General features: G+C 41.6%; 2 protein-coding genes across 17 annotated transcripts in view; one reads left to right on the top strand and one right to left on the bottom strand.

Moving 5' to 3' along the window:
- Positions 1-5,727, top strand: part of cacna1ab (calcium channel, voltage-dependent, P/Q type, alpha 1A subunit, b) — a 111,451-nt gene extending 105,724 nt beyond the window's left edge. For 15 of the 16 annotated variants that reach the window (XM_055009964.1, XM_055009965.1, XM_055009954.1 and 12 more), the window contains 2 exons: positions 1,784-2,022; positions 2,776-5,727. In XM_055009964.1, coding sequence (XP_054865939.1) covers positions 1,784-2,022; positions 2,776-3,504 — 968 coding nt within the window. In that variant the 3' untranslated portion in view covers positions 3,505-5,727. The remainder of the gene's footprint in view (positions 1-1,783; positions 2,023-2,775) is intronic. The other variant, XM_055009963.1, reaches the window with a different exon arrangement.
- A 2,859-nt stretch (positions 5,728-8,586) lies between these two features.
- Positions 8,587-10,369, bottom strand: LOC129348741 (uncharacterized). Its single transcript, XM_055009812.1, has 3 exons — positions 10,302-10,369; positions 9,177-9,404; positions 8,587-9,076 (listed from the first exon to the last, which is right to left on the bottom strand). Exons 1-3 carry the CDS (start codon positions 10,367-10,369, stop codon positions 8,587-8,589), a joined length of 786 nt encoding a protein of 261 aa, XP_054865787.1.
- Positions 10,370-20,195: the final 9,826 nt, after the last annotated feature.

Raw genomic sequence — 20,195 nt, 5'->3', positions numbered from 1 at the left:
GAAGAGAAGATGCACTTTATGGGGTATTACAGTACGTCAAAGGAACCACATGCAACGACGTCCATCACAAAATCCCACGGGAGCGGTGCCGTTCCCATTTTACAAGTATTATAAAATTACATTTTTGTAAATATTTATTATAGTTCTTATTGTACATTTTTGTCATCTTTAATATTTTGTTCATGTTCAACTCCAGGTCCTAATTAAGTCCGTTTTTTTCACTTTAAACTATTGTTATATTGTCTAAACACATAGTTTATGTCACATATTGCCAGATATTGAAAGGTTAGGTTATTCTGAAAAAAGGGTAAAAACAATCCCTCATAGTATGATTTCTGACTCTTTTACAGCCCAAATAAAAAACTACAGGTGGTCTGTATGACCCTTGGGTGTTAAAGAGTTAAATTAGGATGTGTCATCTGACTATCACACGCTAAATGGTATTATGGATAAGCACTGAAACTAAATGTATGTAAACTTTAGCAGTTCCGTAAATGACCACTTGAGTCTGACTCCAAAAGCAAATCAATCCTCATACACCTCTGTGTTAAAATATCCAACTTTATAACAGGAATAAACATGTTTACAGCCTGGATCAAAACAAGCTTTGGTCTCTATAGCAATTTTCCCTGTTTATGACAGCTGTATGTGAGGTGAATCTTTATAGAACTTGTTGTTTGTAATAAGGCATATACATATTGGAGGGACAGGTGGGTGCCATCACAGGACAGCTGGTTTGCATGGCCAGCCTCAGCTCCACTTGTGCTCCACCTTTTGTTTTTATCTTTGGATTAGCTGGGAGTGTGACAGGGTTTAGCGCTGCTAAGATGATACCGGCCAGAGTCACAGCAGTCAGTGATATTATCAGGCTGAAGACGTGGAGCTTTGGCTGATGAAGGCAGAGTAAAGCCTAAAATTTCTAAACCGAACTTGAAAAACTAAATGTGGGATGTGGGATGAAAATGGCTAATTTTTAATTTGTCATACATGATAGCAGTGTGTTTTGCTGTTTTCTAAATGTGTTTGTTTTTTTTTAATTGTACCAATGGGGCTGTAAACTCTAGCCATTTTTTGAATTCTGCACATTCAGACCCCTAAAGAACTGACAGTACTGAACACAGCAGCATTTCTGTTGAGAAATGATGGAGACATGGAAGCGGTGTTGCTTTACAGCACGGTCAAAAGTAGCTTAGTGACAGTCGTTGAGGAAATGGAGAACAATCTGTGCATTTATGAAGCTAATGCAGCACATTTACAGATCATTATATTCACTCAATTTTGTTTGAGTCAAGTCTTGACACAAAGAAGTCCTTGAAAAGAGTGTTGTGCAAGCAGATAGCCCACTTCATCGCTAATTGCGAGTGCAAATTGCATGCTTCAGCTTTTAAAGTAATCTAACAAGGCTGGCACAGTTAAACTCTAGAACCCTTTTAGAATTGGAGTGGTCTCTGCTCTGATGGTGAATCCTCTGCCACATGGACTCAGTAGTGATGAGGGTATTGTGAAATTACTTTTATCTTTGTCTGCATTTGACTGCATAGCTCTAGTAAAATTCTGCATGGACACATGGGCATTTAGTTTCCTTTTTTATCGTAAATTACTTTTGAATGTGCTGTTTTGCTATTTTATCAGATAAAGAATTCTTGTGAATCAAGAATCTTTTGCCCAGTATAGTAACATCAAGAAGATATTGTGATCTTCAACTGTATGTTCTCCCCTTGGGAAGCTAAATGAATCATTGGTTTTGTGTTTTGAAATGTAAACCGGTGCTTCTCTTTGCTAGGTCTGGGCACAGACCTCAGCACCACCACACAGTCAGGTGACCTGCCACCCAAGGAGCATGAGCGGGACCGCGGTCGGACCAAGGACCGCCGTCACCACCACCATCATCATCATCATCACAGCTCTATGGACAAGGAGCACTATGGCCCTGACCGGCATGATTACCCCCACAGGCATCCTCATGACCGCCACTGGTCCCGGTCGCCCAGTGAGGGGCCTGATGGACGGGGTCCCAGACAGGTGGGCTTAAAAGACACCAAAATTTATGACAAGGGTCGTGAAGTATTAGGGATGGTTTCTCAATATTGTCTCACACTGTTTTTTCTCCTGTTCTGTCCTGTTATTTTCCATATCTGTAGAGTGCCTTATTTAAAGCATTTTGCTTTATACAGCTTCAATTAGAGCCCTAACTGCCGTGAAGATATTTTCTGTTGTCATGATGGATACTTCTAGGAAGACAATGGAGACATGCATCTACTGAATGTGGTAGTCTTTGTATGCCAAACTTTTGTAGGAGTTATAACACTTTTCAGATATTTATCTGCTTAAAATCAATTACATTGTGTTTGATTGAGATTTTTGTATATTTTGATCCCAGTTCTGTTTTATTATCAAATAGGCACAGAGCTAAACTATTTTTAAATACTATGCTCAATCCTAAACTTTTGCCATTTACTCCAACTGCAGCCACTGTTCATTTATCCAGTAAGAGTTCACACAAGGTTATTTCCATGCCACTACTTATCGATATCAATCTCTCTTTTTTGTGTTATGCTTTTTTCTTTGTCACTGTTTCTCTCTCTATCCATTTTTCTTCGATGTGACATGTGGCTTCTTGGTGTCAATTTTTTGCTTCATCACTATGTTTTTGAATGATTTTCAACTGTGTTCTATCTATCTATCTATCTATCTCACCGCTCCTCTGCTCTATTCTGGTCTCCGTTGTTGTTGTTGTGGTGCGTTTTGATTTTCCTTGTTTACATTTTGCTGTAGGGCAGTAGTTCGGTGAGCGGCAGCCCGGTCCCCTCCACCTCGGGGACCAGCACTCCACGGAGAGGCCGTCGCCAGCTGCCCCAGACCCCTGCTGTCCCGCGTCCACATGTCACCTACTCCCCTGCCGTCCGCAAGCCCAGCTATGGCCCCCCGGGGCCGGGTCGCCTGCGTTCGCCCTCCCCCCGACACTTCTCCCCACCAGACCACGACAGAGGCTACCACCACCGACCCCCGTCACGCCACGCCTCTCCCCACCACGGGGGGTCCTCATCCCGGCATGGTTCACCGCACTCCCCTAGGCATCAGTCCCCGCGCTCACCCCTCCACGGTTCACCGCGGTCCCCTCACCGAAGCCGCTGGAGTGGGCCTCCACCTGGGGACAGCCTGGAGGGTGATGGGCCCTTCTACGAGAGAGATTATGAGTATGAGCGACACCACGAGCCTCCTGCCTACGAGCAGAGCCTGTCCCATGGAAACCCACACCCACATGGAGGAAATCCTCACCCACACCCACGCTCTCCTAGGACTGCCCGCCACGGGCCCCCTCCGCCCCCTCACCCGCATCCACGTAGGGTACCCAACGGCTACCGCTCATCCTCACCTTCCCCACATCGGCGGGGACCACCAGGGGCGCCACCCCACCCACACCACCGACCCCCCCATGCCAGAGGGCCCCGCAAGGGCCTGCATGAACCTTATAGCGAGACGGATGAGGATGACTGGTGCTAGCGACCACAGAGAGCAACGCATAAGGCAGGAGAGGAGAAGAAGAACAGCAGCCTCCAGTGCTCTGGCCTTGGATATCTAGACTTTTAATAAAGCACTGGAGGTGGAAATGTTGGGAGGGATTGGATACCCTCAAAACCCTCTACCTTCACCCCTCAGACTCTAAATAAGCAGAAGTGGTGGAGGGGAGAGGGAGGTTGAAGGTGCTGCAAATAGCCTTTTACACCAAATGTGTAAGACTCAAATCGGTGACAGAGCAGCGCATTGTTAAAATGAAAAAGAGACCGCCAAAGACAACTTGGGCAAAGCATGGGTACAGCTTACCTCTGCCTCTCTCAGTCTCAGAACTATACCTCCCACAGTCGGCCTTGACGACGAAGGTCGAGCTGCAGGAGGAACAGAGATGTGTGGGATGTGATCATTGCGGTTTATGAGGCCTAAAAGCACTTCTCCCAGACTGATGCCTGATTGCTTAGATTTGCTGTCTGTCGCTGGCCAGACTAGTACTGTCAAAGCCTGAAAATGAGCTGGAACACAGAGTCCACTGCTGGGACTCTGCTCCCAGACAGATATGTTTAAAGAAAAATAAATTAATAAAAAGCCAGGACCCCCCTAACCCTTACATACCAAGCTATGCCTCCAGAAAATCAAACTTGAACAATGAAGAACACAATGAAACTTTACATGACAAACAATGAAATGAAAAAAAAAGGGAGAACAACCACTTTATCTTTAACCTTTTTCCTTTCCAAGGGACAGAACCAGGAAGCTCCGCCTATACTGCAAAAACCAGCCAATCACAGCACTGGCTGATATTTGATGAGTTTTATCATCTCTGTTTACTGTTAAAGACTCACTCAATGCTGACGGAACTGCTGTGACATCACTTCCTGTCCAGCCGGTGGCGGTGGTAGTGGATGGGGGCGAGGCACAGTGTGGGAGTGTTCTGGAGGGGTGGGCTCAGCTAACTAGAGAAGGGAACCGAACACATTGTCAAGCCCCTACCTCCTCTGTAACTCGACCTGGCGCACGGCAAAAGATCACCTGACAGGAACTGACATCACACAGTTGAATGGGGCGGAGGAGAGGAAAGGAGGGATGGGAAAAAGACTAATTTCTTCAGTATTTCTTCTATCGATTACTTCTCCTTCTTGTTCTTCTTCGGACATTGGAGCTTGGTTCTTCTGTTGCATTCGCTCAGCCTCCTTTGATCTTTTTCGGAGTCCAAAATTTGATGGAAACCTGCATGATTGATTAAATACATACTAGAGAGGAAACCTAACTGGTGTGGGTGGGAACTGGGGGCTTTATAGTAAACTTTGCATTTAGGTTTACAAAAGAAGTTCTCTTCTTTCAAACGCTCTCTCTCTCATACGTCTCAAAAGAATTTTTTTGGTTCTCTTTCACCCGAAACAGATTTTGGCAGTCGACTGTTCTGTTTGTCTCAGTTTTCTGGCCAAAGCTCAGTTTCTGCAACGGAAAAGAAACACTGCAGGATCACATTAAAGTTACCTGTTGTGCTTAAGAAACAAGAGGGAGAAAGAGTGGAGAGAAGCGAACCTCTACCACACTTCATTTATTATTGTTAATGATGACAGTCTTATGAATAATGATATCAATGTCAATGCAAAATGATGATGACGACGATGATCCTGGTGATGATTGATTGATAGAACTGTTGCTGTAGATTTGTTGTCATGTTATTTAGAGTTCAAGTATGCTATGTCCATCTTGTTTACATCCGTTATGTTTTTATCCCCCGTTCAAATGACGTTTACTGGGTTCCTGATGCCTTCACGCAACGTTTCGGGGCAGTGACCGCTTGGGAACATTCACTTAGCAGCATTGCGTGTTGTAACGCAACTCTTAAGATACATTCGCTCTCCAGAATGGTGGCGGTCAGGGGAGTCTCAGTATCTGACCTGCAATGATTCATGGGGTCAGTACTCTTAGTGCTCTGTCAAGCCAACCCAAAGAACAATGATTCATGTTCAGAGCAAGGGGTAGAATGGATTATTGAGAGTGGGAAAGACTCTATCTGCATTTCACACTTAAGAAGTTTCAGAAAAGTCCGTTTTACAGAGGTTCAAGTTCTACCTAGGCTGAACTCTCCCATTTGCAGCCAAAAAAGAAAAAAACAGTGAATCTCAATCTTTGCCCTCTGTTCGGCTCTGTAGTTTCATGGTGAGATCAGTTGCCAGAAATAACAGCACAGTATTGGTGGTACAGCGTTGGTGTCAGTCAGTATTACGTGGTGTTGTTTTCTTTTTTGCCACCAGGGGTCAGTTATCAGCACACATAATCACCCTGCCTTCCCCCCTCTGCAGGACAGCCCCTGGGCTATATCCTAGTTTCTAGAGCTGGAATGAAACCTCCACTGATCTCTAATATCCTCATGAGATATTTAGATTCAGTCTGAGTCCTAGTCAGGAAATGCAGCTGTAGCCTGGGAGATGCCATAACTGTCCGTCAGTCTGTCGTTCTGTCTGCCTGTCTGTGCCAATGCTGACCCCCTCCTACCCCACCACTGCCTCACCCTGCCTCACCCCAACCTTCTCTCAGGTCTGGATAACCAGAGAACACTCACCAAATCACCCAGATCTGAAACCTTCTCTGCCAAAACCCACATCAGTATCCACCAACCTCTCTCTCTCTGTCTCTCTCTCTCTCCTGATCTATATTTATTTCCTGTTCTGTTCTTTCAGCTTGCCAGAGGATCGCACCGAAGGTACCAAATGCTCACCCGGACAGAAACACTTAGGACTAATAACTTCACCCTTATGGGACACAATTATTGAATATTCAATAACTCTAGGACAAAACGATAAAGTATAGATAAATATAGTTGATAACCTACCGATAAATGTAGATGTAATGCCGTAGATGTAGTTATTGATAACAGAGTATAATAATTAGAGTTTCAGATACTTATTTATTTTGCATTCACACTCATGACACGGTCAAGAATCAAGCTACTCTTGAAACCTCGTGCTGTTTTCTCCACAGTTGCAAAAGCCAGAAAACAAACCCCAGTCCACATGTTTTGACTCTATGCAGACTTCATGAGCATCCTCACTGTATTATTTCAGAGGAGAAACTGCATCGCTGTGGTACTGTAGAGCAGATTAACTGAAGCAGGACCACACAGATCTGAGATAATGTCAAAATCAACAACACTTTTTCATGCGTCACTTGACATCACACACAGTGGAAACCCTCTCTCATGTACCTCTGTCACTGTCTCTTTCCCTCCCTCCTCCGGCTGATCTCTTTTCCCTCCACAGATTTCTACTCCCTCCAGAAATGTGTTGCCTCCAGGCAGAGTAGTTGAGCATAGCATAGAGAAGATGGGGATAGGGGGTTGATAGTTTATTTGTTTGGTGGGAATGAAGGGGCACAAACCTGAAATCCCCGTTTGTCCACACCTTCCATCTAGAGAGGTTACGACAGCGGTGCATTCTTCCCCACCACCCCTACAGAGCCACAGTGCCTTCTGTATCTGAGTCACATTTGTCACCCCAGAGTCTCCTGACCCATCATCACTCTTGTCCCATCCCCCCCCCCCCCAACCCGCTGTAGTAGATGAGATCAACCACACTACGCCTTAAAAGTCGAGTCCCACCGGCTCCCATGCTTGCATAGGAACAAGGAGAGTGGGCATTTTGAGACTGGGCCATGGTGGCATTGCTTCAGGCAGGGAAATCAACATCACATCTGGAATGGGCTAAACTGTTCAAAACTCCCATTCAGACATGCATGCGTTTTTGTAAAAGTTGCCAAAATCATAAGAGATTCACAAAGTTTGAATGTGAGCCTCGTGGTTCTGACTTTTAATGACTAAAACGACCATCGCTGTCCGGATCCTGATAGCCGGCTAGCCCTCTTGGCCATTTCGTGTCCATCCCAGAGATGTCCTGGGTCCAGTTTCAGGCGGTGTAGTGAGAGGTTTACAGAGGTGCAAAGCAGTTTGCTTACTTCTCAGGTCCCTCTAGAGTTAGGTAGCTAGATAGTTAGGCAACATAGGGAGGAGTCAGCTCAAAACAAGCAGGCCTCGGTTTGAGTTATTGTATGGTTTTACCTGGCATGGCGTCAGACGTTGTAATGTTGACTCCACCCTTCTGATTGTCACTAACCCACATTACACCCCCTGACCCCTCACCTCCCCATCAGCAGCCTGCTGACGCACCAACACTCAGCGTGTTGACAGACAGGCAGGACAAACCCACCTCCATTTTGGCTCCATGACACCACTCGCTTGTCCAGAATTGTAACAGCGGATCCAAAATGGCCAACACACAACACTGCCCTTGTGTGAAAGCATGTTGTGTGTGTGCGCTTTTCCAAGAACAACTCCCATTCCTTTGGAGGGAAAACCAGTGAGCATCTGATCTTGCTTTGGTTGCTGTTTCACAGATTTCTTTGAACAGGGTTGGGGGGGATTGCAAGGTTTTTGCTCAGTCACCACTTCTCTCCACATCTGCTTTCTGTCTTCACCTCCGGCTTCTGTCACCCTCCTGTCATAACGTCTGACTAACCATTCCGTTGGAGTTTCTTCTTCCTTTGGGGACGAAGGAAAAGCTAACAATCCATCTACTCAGTTGGCTGTGAAATTGTGTCAGTGGGTCAGTCGTGAGGCAACGTGTCAACAAAAACATGAATAAGGGCTCTCTTTAAAGAAAAAACTACACGGTGGGTTTTAATGTACAGTAGTGCTGCCAAAAGTTGTGCTTATGTAGCTGAAGCCACGCGGCGGTCTCCCCTTTGTACAGCACTAGTTGTGTGCATGCGTGTGTGTGTAGGGGGGTCAAGAGGGCTGGGGGGTCCAAAGGCAATGAGCAAGAGGTCTTAGTGATGCTGGGGGGGGACAGTGGAGGTCTTAGTGATGCTGGGGGGGACAGCGGAGGTCTTAGTGATGCTGGGGGGACAGCGGAGGTCTTAGTGATGCTGGGGGGGACAGCGGAGATCTTAGTGATGCTGGGGGGACAGCGGAGGTCTTAGTGATGCTGGGGGGGGACAGCGGAGGTCTTAGTGATGCTGGGGGGGACAGCGGAGGTCTTAGTGATGCTGGGGGGGACAGCGGAGGTCTTAGTGATGCTGGGGGGGGACAGCGGAGGTCTTAGTGATGCTGGGGGGGGACAGCGGAGGTCTTAGTGATGCTGGGGGGGACAGCGGAGGTCTTAGTGATGCTGGGGGGGACAGCGGAGGTCTTAGTGATGCTGGGGGGGACAGCGGAGGTCTTAGTGATGCTGGGGGGACAGCGGAGGTCTTAGTGATGCTGGGGGGGACAGCGGAGGTCTTAGTGATGCTGGGGGGGACAGCGGAGGTCTTAGTGATGCTGGGGGGGACAGCGGAGGTCTTAGTGATGCTGGGGGGGACAGCGGAGGTCTTAGTGATGCTGGGGGGGACAGCGGAGGTCTTAGTGATGCTGGGGGGGACAGCGGAGGTCTTAGTGATGCTGGGGGGGACAGCGGAGGTCTTAGTGATGCTGGGGGGGACAGCGGAGGTCTTAGTGATGCTGGGGGGGACAGCGGAGGTCTTAGTGATGCTGGGGGGGACAGCGGAGGTCTTAGTGATGCTGGGGGGACAGCGGAGGTCTTAGTGATGCTGGGGGGGACAGCGGAGGTCTTAGTGATGCTGGGGGGGACAGCGGAGGTCTTAGTGATGCTGGGGGGGACAGCGGAGGTCTTAGTGATGCTGGGGGGACAGCGGAGGTCTTAGTGATGCTGAGGGGGACAGCGGAGGTCTTAGTGATGCTGGGGGGGACAGCGGAGGTCTTAGTGATGCTGGGGGGGACAGCGGAGGTCTTAGTGATGCTGGGGGGGACAGCGGAGGTCTTAGTGATGCTGGGGGGGACAGCGGAGGTCTTAGTGATGCTGGGGGGGACAGCGGAGGTCTTAGTGATGCTGGGGGGACAGCGGAGGTCTTAGTGATGCTGGGGGGGACAGCGGAGGTCTTAGTGATGCTGGGGGGGACAGCGGAGGTCTTAGTGATGCTGGGGGGGGGGGGTTTAATACACAATTTCACAATGGCACTGGACCATCCGACTCACACTCACAATCCATTAAAGCAGCACTGCAGTCCCACTGTGAGGGGGCAGGGCCGTGACAGGGAGACATTTACTCTGTGTGTGTGTGTGTGTGTGTGTGTGGGTGTGTGTGTGTGTGTGTGTGTTTAGAGGTGAAACTGATTTGTATAGTTACTCAATTAACTATGTAATTTCAGCAAACTTTTTTTCTGTGTTTTGGGACTTTTGGAGCAAAACTTCCTTCAGAAACTTTAAGAAATTTCAATAACATGAGATATATAAAGAGAAGATATGATTTCATTTTGTTTTTATTGTACTTTAAAATGCATAAAACACAAGTAAAACTAGATACAAAGTAGAACACGGATAAGATGCCAAGTTCAGATGATATAAAAATTGAAGTGCAAAGGTAATAAAAGACAGACTACAAGCCCTGAAGATTAATGAAGAAGAACATGCAGTTTGAGTAATAAGAATGCAAATAAATAATTAACAATAGGCATCCAAATTTGTGAGAGTGGAAGAATTTTATTATTTGATGAGTTCTTTAATTCACAATTAGATCAAACAGAAAAGTGATAAGTAGTTAGATCCTTCACTGCTGAGCCAATATGAGGTGGTTACAGCACCGTTCTATTCTGCATTGGTTGATTAGTCAACTAAATGACAAATCAGCACTAATTGTGTGTGTGTGTGTGTGTGTGTGTGTGTGTGTGTGTGCGTGTGTGTGTGTTCTGACACCATCAGCTACAGTAGGTAACCCTCAGTGCCTTACACTGTACAGGACACCATGTTTTCTCCATCACAGATCATCATTGGGTGTGGGGGTCTGAAGATAATCATGTCGTTTGTCTCACCCATCCTCACCCTCCCTCCCATGCCGTCCGACGTGTACTTTGGCTCTGTAATTCTTGTGTAAATAATCCATAAAGTTTGTGAAAAACTCATAGTGTTCATCAGACATTCATTCATTCTCTCTGTGTTTCTTTGTACGCCATCCACGAACACGAGGTGGTGGGATTGAGCTTTCACGGTCACTCATTGCTCACTGTGAAAGGTGTGTGTACAGACTGAGTGTGTGTCTGTGTGTGTGTTTCTTTATGGAGCAGCAGGTATTAGGAGTGAAAGATGATTTCTGCACATCATTCTTTAACGTGATTAACAATTTGTGCTAAAACCCTAAATTTGTCTTGTAGGAAGAGAGCTTACAAATGATCAGAAACCATCTGTGGCCACATGGGGGCAGAAGAACTGTTTTTAAAACTCTAACAAAGCCAGAGCCCTCATGTTGGCTGCTGCAGACACCACTTTAATTGAGTTGATGTTTTTTCTTGTCAGTCATTTTATCTCTGAGGCTATGCCAACCGAATACCATGGCTTATTTATGCTCACATGATGGAGTAAGTTCTGTATCTGTAATGCAACAGAACCACTTATTTTGTGCACAAATGATCAGAATTCATCCCCCTGACAACTGTCTGGCTCCGTGATCAATCCACAGCTGATTTTCAGTAAACTGAGTCCTCACAGACAAAGTGTCTCCTGCTGTCGCCATCACAACCCCTAAAGGCCCTCTCTCTCTGTTTCCATTCATCTCTCCTCTGTGCTCTACATCTGTTCCATCACTTCAACCCAGTGGAGACAAGTTGCTTCCAGGAGATTTGTCCTCAGACGCTGCAGGCTGATCTGTCCCAGGATCAGCAGGATCTTTGTGCCTCTTTAACCCTTTGTAGCTCAGATTTGATCATTTTCTGACTGTCAAACTGTTGCATTTGATTGATTTTGAACACTTAAACTTCATACCTGAGGGAGCATCTAAAGTTTGTTGTTAGTCCGGTTAGTTCTCAGGTGAAAATGAACCACTGAAATGTGTAAACTAGTCCTGAAGGTAGCACCCATGTGACATGAATGTGGCTTTTCTCATTAGACGTAGACGTAGAGACGCACAGTCTCTGACTTCACTGGATGACGATGAGGCAACACTGGGTGAAACAGTCGTACCAAAAAGAAGAATTTAAAGTTTCAGATTGAACTTCTCCAAACGTATTACTAAACTAAAGCCCTACCTCGAATAAATAATGCTGAGCCGGCCATCCTCCACTGCTAAAGACCTCCTACAAAGGGTTAAATGTCGCCTCAAAGGATCCAAATCCGAGCTGAGCAGAGCGTCACCGAGGAGAGTCTCTGAAGCAATGTCCAGCCGTCCATCTCATCAGCAAACACGCCATCCGACCCAGTAGAAACCCAACCAGTGCCACAGTAGAAAACCATACAGGATTCACTCAGCAAGTTGGGGGGAAAAAAGAGAAAAAATAAAAATACATGGCAATTTAAGATAGAGAAGTATTTAATTACAGATTTGCATGTGCAATGTGCATGCCACTATGTGGGGTAACAAGTCAACTTCAGGAATTAAAAAAATATTAAATATAAAGAAAAAAGTATATATATATATATATATATATATATATATATATGTAAAAATATAGACAGATAGATGTTTTTAAGAGCAATGTGTTTCTTTTTTCTTCTATTTTTAAAAACAAAAAATGTTAAAAAAAAAAAAAAAAAAAACGACCAAAAAAAAGACAAACGAAAAAAAAAATCATCTTGACAAAAAATGGAAATGACTTTGGTGATGAAATCAAAGAATGTTTGTTTGTTATATTTGCCAGTTATTTCATGGGAGAAAATACTGTGGGGCAACAAGGATAGATAACACTTTAACATTACAGGAAAAAAAGAAAAAATGATTTTAAAAAGGGGGAGAAGGAATACAAAACTTTTCCTTGATGAAAAACAATCCCTTTGAGAGTAAAGAGCTGCCTGAACCTGAATCTGGTGATGTTATTCCCATTTATTCCGGCTATGAAACCCCTTCTTTCTCTCTCTCCCTCTCTACTTCCCTCTTTCTCTCACCATCTCTTTCTCTCCCTCTGTTTCTTTCTCTATCTCTGCTGTTTCTACCAGTGCATTTTGTAATTTCAAACAGAACTCTTCCTAAGGAACCTGAATAAACCAGAGAGAATGCATTCTACCCATCCTCCGTCTGCTCTGTTGATTCTGCACCAAGTAACATGCCTGAGAAATGAGAATACATGTAATCACTGCCATGGTCTGATATAATGGGTGTGAAACTGTTTATTGAAGGTGTACAGGAAGCTGATGGAATTAATACACTATATATATATATATATATATATATATATATATATATATATATATATATATATATATATATACACACAAAGTATGTTCCATAGCTCATAGTTTCATCAGCCAAGTTTCAAAACAAGGTAATGATTCTTAGTATTTTACTCGAGCATTGTACTTCAGTATAACTTCATGTATTTATACTTTACTTGAGTTTTTTTTTCTTGTACAACTTGTGCTTTCACTTTTCTCAGAGGTAAATCTATTTTTTACATTTATTTATAGCTTTTTATTTTAGAGAAAAATCATCTTGGCGGTGACCTTTCTATACTGTCAATACTGGATTCATATAGTTTCTACTTGTTGTAATCAGCCCAGAATGATAATTTCTGCATTTTTCTGTTCAGTTCAAGTTCAGTTACAATAATAATAATATTTTGTTAATTAATAATTCAATTAAAACGTTAAAAACAAGGCTTTACAAACAGCTTTGACCGCAGCGAGCCAGACAGTAAACCTAAACAGAATCTACACAATTGCAGCATTTGAAAGATGTTCTCAAGGCCAAGGATACATGATAACGAGGGATGAAGGAACTTCTGCAGAGTCCTGGTTCCAGAACATGATCATAGAATTATAGACAAACTTTAACAAAAGCTGCCTGAGAGTTTACAGGTTTTTATGTTAGATTTCTTCAGTAATTTAATGAGAGTTATCAGCAAAAATCAAGGGTTCATTTGATGAACTTCATTTCCTAAAACATCCAGAATTGGAGCTCATATCTTTGGCAGCTGTAAAGTTTCTGCTCCTTCAAAGTTCACAACACAATGAATGAATTCCTAAAACACTCTCAATGCTGGAGAGCGTTTGTGATGCTGAAGCAGTGATCAGTTTTTCTGTTTCTTCTCTGGAGATGCACAATGAGGGACGTCTGCAGAGACTGAGAGAGTCTCACCACATCCTGATATGAGGAAAAAGACTTTATTGAAGACTACAATGAGAAAAACTATCAGACAGCAGACGGCTGCATTCAAGGTGAGCTCTGAACATTTGATCTGGAACAGGAATTCAATAATGGCAGCATGAGCTTCATTTCAGTCTGTAGCTGCTGAATTCATGGATGAATCATCTGGCACTAGAGAGGAAGACCATCAAACATCCACGTCAGCTGATGGAGGTCCAAGAGTCTCACCCAACAAACAACCTACAGAGTGAAGACCTTCAGTCTGATTGGACGGCCTCCTATTCAGCCACGTGTGAACAAATGCCTCTAAGTTGATTTGTTTTCTAAAATGAATCTAGTTTGAGTCCTAATCTATGCCTGTGTATTTGCTTCTTTACACTGCTGTTAACAGCTTAGGCTGTTAGATTGTTCCAGACAAGTACAAGATTGTTCAGAGCCGTTCTACCACGAGCCTGACAGGAAGAACTCCAACAGCTACTGAATGTTCCTGTGGTTCCCTCAAGGCTACAGGAGGAGCCCTACGAGGACGAGCTGGTCCACCTGATGATGGCCAGTCGCTGCGGTTCAAAGCCAACACCGACTACATGGACTTCTACTGGACCACACGGAGGCCTTCAAACCGGACCAACAAGTTTAGCAACTCCCCGACTTGTGGGTCTGAGGACGCCGCCGAGCCTCGGTCCAGCCAGCCTCCTGTCTGTGGGTGTTTGAGTGCTGAGAGGTTTGTGGATGCATGTGAACGTTCTGTGTTGAAACAGCAGCTTTGGACTCAGTAACGCTGGGAAAAACCAAGAGCTCCTTTATTTGTGACTTCCACGAAAAAAAACTGAAGAAAATAAGTTTGCCAGGGTTCTGACTGATAACAGATTATTAAATAATGAAAATGATCATTTAAATATTCCTTTAAACAATCCTTTTAGGTCTACATTTCCTTTACACTGACTTCTTGGTATATGTACAAGTATTTTGGGTGGAATATACCATTAAGCCCAATGTTCAAGGGTTCTTCTGGGAATATACCATTAAACCAACCTTTTAGGTAAATGTTCCAGGATGTTGGGTAGAATATACCATCAGATCAACCTTTTAGGTCTACATTGGAAGATTTTAGAGTAGAATATTACTCCAAACCATCCTTTAGGTCTACATTTAAGGTGGAATACTCCTTTACACCACGACTTTTTGGTCTACATTGAAGGATTTTAGGTGGAATATTCCTTTGAACGAACTTTTTAAGTTTATGTTCAAGGATGTTGGGTGGAATATACCATCAGACCAACCTTCAAGGTCTACAGTAGTGAATTTTAGGTGGAATATACCATTAAACTCACTTTTTAGGTCTACATTGGAGGACTTCAGGTGGAATTTTCTTCCAAACCGTCTTTTAGTCTACATTTAAGGATGTTTAGGATGGTATATTCTTCCAAACCAACTTCTCAGGTCTACATTTCAGGTGGAATATTCCTCCATACTAACTTTTTTGGTCTACATTGAAGGATTTTTTCTAAACCACCCTTTGGGGTCTATATTTGAGGTTTTAGGTGGAATATTCCTTTTAACCAGCCCCTCAGGTCTCTTTCAGGATTTTGGATGGAATACTTGGTTAAAGCAACATTTTAGGTGCATGTCCAAGGATTTTTGGTGGAATGTTCCTTTAAGGTGGATGTGTGAGGACCTTGTAGGTGGAATACTTCCTGAAACCAACCTTTTAGGTCAACATTCAAAGATTTAAGGTGGAATATTCCTTTAAACCAACCTAAATATCATGTTTTGATCATTATCAAGTGAGAAACCTCAATCCAGACTCCTCATAATGACGTTTGAGATTTATGCTAGTGTTATTTGTTTAGTCCAGACTAAATGACAGAAATCCACAACTGTAATTTTATTTCAGGACTCGGTTATTAAATGTCAAAACAATCGATGTGACTCTAAAAACTCAACAGCTTTACAAACTCTAAGATTAAACTCTCCACAAGGATCCAAAATAAGGTGGACTTCTACATGAGAGCCTTAATTATTCTTCATCTAATATTTTCAGCTGAACTAAAGACAGACTTTGTGATTTTTCTGCTCACATGTGTTGTTGTAAACTTCCTCTTTCAAATAAATATCCTCCTATCCCCCTGGAAACCAGCGTTTGTCCTGTTTTTGTGTTGCTCCTCTGCGACCCTAGACAGCTGGGTCCTAATGTTTTTTGAGCAACACACCATACTATGTTGTTTTTACAATGATGGTTCTACTATGGAACCAGTTTGACATGTTCAGGTGTTCTTTGTGTGAAAACTCAGAGATTTCAAGGATCAGAAGGTGGTTTTCAACTTTCTTTGTTAACTTTCTGCTTCAACTTTAAACTAAATTTCCTTGACTAAGCCAGCCCTCTGGACTTCCAGGAAGCTGTGTTCCTATTGGCTGTCCGGGTGGCTGCTTGGTGTTATCAGGAACACCTGAGCAGCTCAGTGTCTTCCTGCTTTATTTAGCTGCAGACAAACATTTCTTCAGATTCTCTTCACCACTGAACCGGGTTTGGCTCTGTTGCTTTAGTTTGTTCTATAGGTGTGGGCTTGCAGCTTCCAGCAGTAAAATCGTCTTTAATGTGTTTCTTGGTGTGTTTTAGGGCTTTGTACTGGATAGTTGTCTTGGTAAATGTGGTTCTTTAGCCACAGTTACCACAAGGTGCTAATGTGTGCTGTTATTAGTGGATTTGCTGCAGCTGAGTTGTGTCTTTATCTTGGCTGTAGTGAGTCTTCAGAGGTTTTTGGTCAGACACATTCTGTATTCTTGGTTGTCCAGAAGGTAAGAGTTCCTGTCCTGATTCTCTGTTCTCAGAGGTTCTCTGGTAGGCTGCAGGAGACTTTAGTGTTTGGGTTGTGCTAGTTTGGTTTTTGTACGGTTTCATTTGGACGACTATCTTGAGGCCCCTCCATGTGGTTTAGTGAGGTTTTCTGGAACAGTTCTACAAAGCAACCTGCAGCAGAAGAGACTTTGAGAGTTTTTAGGAAGTTCTAGAGACCAGACTTTAGAGCAGCAGAAACATTTGTCAGCAGTTTGAGCAGGAGAAGGTGAGCTTCAGAGTAGAAATGAGATGGAAACCTTCTTGACCCGTGTGGTGAGGTCCTGTACCAAGAGTTTGAGCAGGTTGTGAAGAGTCTGTAGTTCTTTGGTCTGAAAGCACAAGAAGAGTCGACTCATTAAAGGAGAAAACAGGAGATATTGTTTGTTCTTCTGTCACTGCAGTTTCCAGTTTCCTTAGACTGAATATCAAGTTTATATTTTAAATGATTTCCCATGTGAGCCCAAGAAGACTTCAATAAACTCCCTCCATCCCCTGGACACAACATATCTTATTACCATGTTAAATGTTTTTTTTTTTTTTAATGTTTTTGAGTTTGAATCCTAGTTTTAGCATAGTTTTTTTCTCTTTGCTAGTTTAGTTTTGTCATCTGTGTGAAAGGTGCTAAACAAATAAAGTTGAATTGATAAACTGAATAATTGACTACCTCATGATTGTGGCAACAGAAGTATTTTCATTGTGATTTAAGGGTTAATTTTATTTTTAAGGTTGGGGTTAAAATCTTGACAGAAAAAGAAGATTAAAGAAATAAAGTACATAACAAAAAGCAATTAAATCAAAGGGAAAAAATTGAATACAATAAAACTTTAAAAGAAATGTTTTTGTTTAAAAATTATTTTTTAAATGTTTAATTATGTAAAATATTTTCTCTGTAATTTTTAATAATTTTATTTTAAAAATTTTGTTTAATTTCATACTTACATGTTTTGTATCATGTTTAATTATCTCATTCAATATTTTGTCGGTTTAATGTCATTTAATTGTATTTAATGTTTAACTTCATTAAACCGACTGATACATTTTTGTTTTGTTTACAGATGTTAAGTTGACCCTTAAACATCCTCACCAAGAAAAAGGCAATGAAAAAATTATTTCTTTATATTTCTTATCTCTTTGTGGCACTAATAACAACAATCAATGTTTTTTTTATGAAGAGACCCAGTGATTTTTAAAATATTGACCACTACCAAACGGTTGAGAAACATTATTTTACCCTTTTAAATCTTTTTTTTTTTTTTTTTTTAACATTTAAATGACACATTTGTTTTCAGCAACTCCTTAGGCGCCATAATATGTCAAAAGTATTACTTTACCTTTGAAAATCACAGCAAATAGAGGCCTCGTGAGGAATGATTTTGCTCGTGTTAACTTCCTGTGAGCAGACTAACTTGCTCTGCATGCTATTTCAAAACACAAGTGACATCTACTGGACTTTTTGTTGTATAATGTACCTTAGAGTGGTACCTAATGAGGGGTAGAGATGGTTGAAACAGGTGGACTTAAGTAAAACCTATTTTTCAATAAGTTTTAGTGTTGAAAAATGACATTTTTCGACCTAGTATACCATGGCGTTCTTTTGCGCCAAAATTCATGATGATTTTTTTTCAAAGAAAACCTTTCTGGAGTGTTTTTCACGGCCTCTTTTACATTATTTCATCATATGGCACGTTTTTACAACATGTTTGAAAAATCGCATTTTTTTTTGACATAGTATAGTAAGGCGTTTTTTTGCGCCAAAATTCATAATGATTTTTTTTTCAAAGAAAACCTTTCTGGAGTGTTTTTCATGGCCTCCTTTACATTATTTCATCATATGGTACGTTTTTACAACATGTTTGAAAAATACCTTTTTTTTTCGACATAGTATAGTAAGGCGTTTTTTTGTGCCAAAATTCTTGATGATTTTTTTTTCAAAGAAAACCTTTCTGGAGTGTTTTTCACAGCCTCCTTTATATTATTTCGTCATATGGCACGTTTTTACAACATGTTTGAAAAATCACATTTTTTTTCGACATAGTATAGTAAGGCGTTTTTTTGCGCCAAAATTCATGATGATTTTTTTTTCAAAGAAAACCTTTCTGGAGTGTTTTTCACAGCCTCCTTTATATTATTTCGTCATATGGCACGTTTTTACAACATGTTTGAAAAATCACATTTTTTTTCGACATAGTATAGTAAGGCGTTTTTTTGCGCCAAAATTCATGATGATTTTTTTTTTCAAAGAAAACCTTTCTGGAGTGTTTTTCACAGCCTCCTTTACATTATTTCGTCATATGGCACGTTTTTACAACATGTTTGAAAAATCGCATTTTTTTTCGACATAGTGTAGTAAGGCGTTTTTTTGCGCCAAAATTCATAATGATTTTTTTTTCAAAGAAAACCTTTCTGGAGTGTTTTTCATGGCCTCCTTTACATTATTTCATCATATGGCACGTTTTTACAACATGTTTGAAAAATGGCATTTTTTTTCGACATAGTATAGTAAGGCGTTTTTTTGCGCCAAAATTCATAATGATTTGTTTTTCAAAGAAAACCTTTCTGGAGTGTTTTTCACGGCCTCCTTTACATTATTTCATCATATGGTACGTTTTTACAACATGTTTGAAAAATACCTTTTTTTTTCGACATAGTATAGTAAGGCGTTTTTTTGTGCCAAAATTCTTGATGATTTTTTTTTCAAAGAAAACCTTTCTGGAGTGTTTTTCACAGCCTCCTTTACATTATTTCGTCATATGGCACGTTTTTACAACATGTTTGAAAAATCGCACTTTTTTTCGACATAGTATAGTAAGGCGTTTTTTTGTGCCAAAATTCATAATGATTTTTTTTTTTCAAAGAAAACCTTTCTGGAGTGTTTTTCACGGCCTCCTTTACATTATTTCATCATATGGCACGTTTTTACAACATGTTTGAAAAATACCATTTTTTTTAACATAGTATAGTAAGGCGTTTTTTTGTGCCAAAATTCTTGATGATTTTTTTGTCAAAGAAAACCTTTCTGGAGTGTTTTTCATGGCCTCCTTTACATTATTTCATCATATGGCACGTTTTTACAACATGTTTGAAAAATCCCATTTTTTTTTACATAGTATAGTAAGGCGTTTTTTTTGCGCCAAAATTCATAATGATTTTTTTTTTCCAAAGAGAACCTTTCTGGAGTGTTTTTCACGCCCTCCTTTATATTATTTCGTCATATGGCACGTTTTTACAACATGTTTGAAAAATCGCATTTTTTTTCGACATAGTATAGTAAGGCGTTTTTTTGCACCAAAATTCATAATGATTTTTTTTTCAAAGAAAACCTTTCTGGAGTGTTTTTCACGGCCTCCTTTACATTATTTCATCATATGGTACGTTTTTACAACATGTTTGAAAAATCGCATTTTTTTTCGACATGGTGTAGTAAGGCGTTTTTTTGCGCCAAAATTCATGATGATTTTTTTTTCAAAGAAAACCTTTCTGGAGTGTTTTTCACGGCCTCCTTTACATCATTTCATCATATGGCACGTTTTTACAACATGTTTGAAAAATACCATTTTTTTCAACATAGTATAGTAAGGCATTTTTTTGTGCCAAAATTCTTGATGATTTTTTTTTCAAAGAAAACCTTTCTGGAGTGTTTTTCATGGCCTCCTTTACATTATTTCATCATATGGCATGTTTTTACAACATGTTTGAAAAATCTCATTTTTTTTGAC

The sequence above is a fragment of the Amphiprion ocellaris genome, chromosome 4 (assembly GCF_022539595.1).
Source record: "Amphiprion ocellaris isolate individual 3 ecotype Okinawa chromosome 4, ASM2253959v1, whole genome shotgun sequence".
Taxonomy (NCBI): domain Eukaryota; kingdom Metazoa; phylum Chordata; class Actinopteri; family Pomacentridae; genus Amphiprion; species Amphiprion ocellaris.
The sequence above is the reverse complement of the archived record's forward strand: the minus strand, read 5'-3'. Positions and strand labels throughout refer to the sequence as shown.

Coding starts and splice junctions, on each gene's coding strand:
- LOC129348741 (XM_055009812.1), bottom strand. CDS start 10,369: ATGATTATCTTCAGACCCCCACACCCAATGATGATCTGTGATGGAGAA. Junction 9,405..10,301: donor AACATGGTGTCCTGTACAGT/GTAAGGCACTGA, acceptor CTGTCCCCCCAG/CATCACTAAGACCTCCGCTG. Junction 9,077..9,176: donor GCATCACTAAGACCTCCGCT/GTCCCCCCCAGC, acceptor CTGTCCCCCCAG/CATCACTAAGACCTCCGCTG.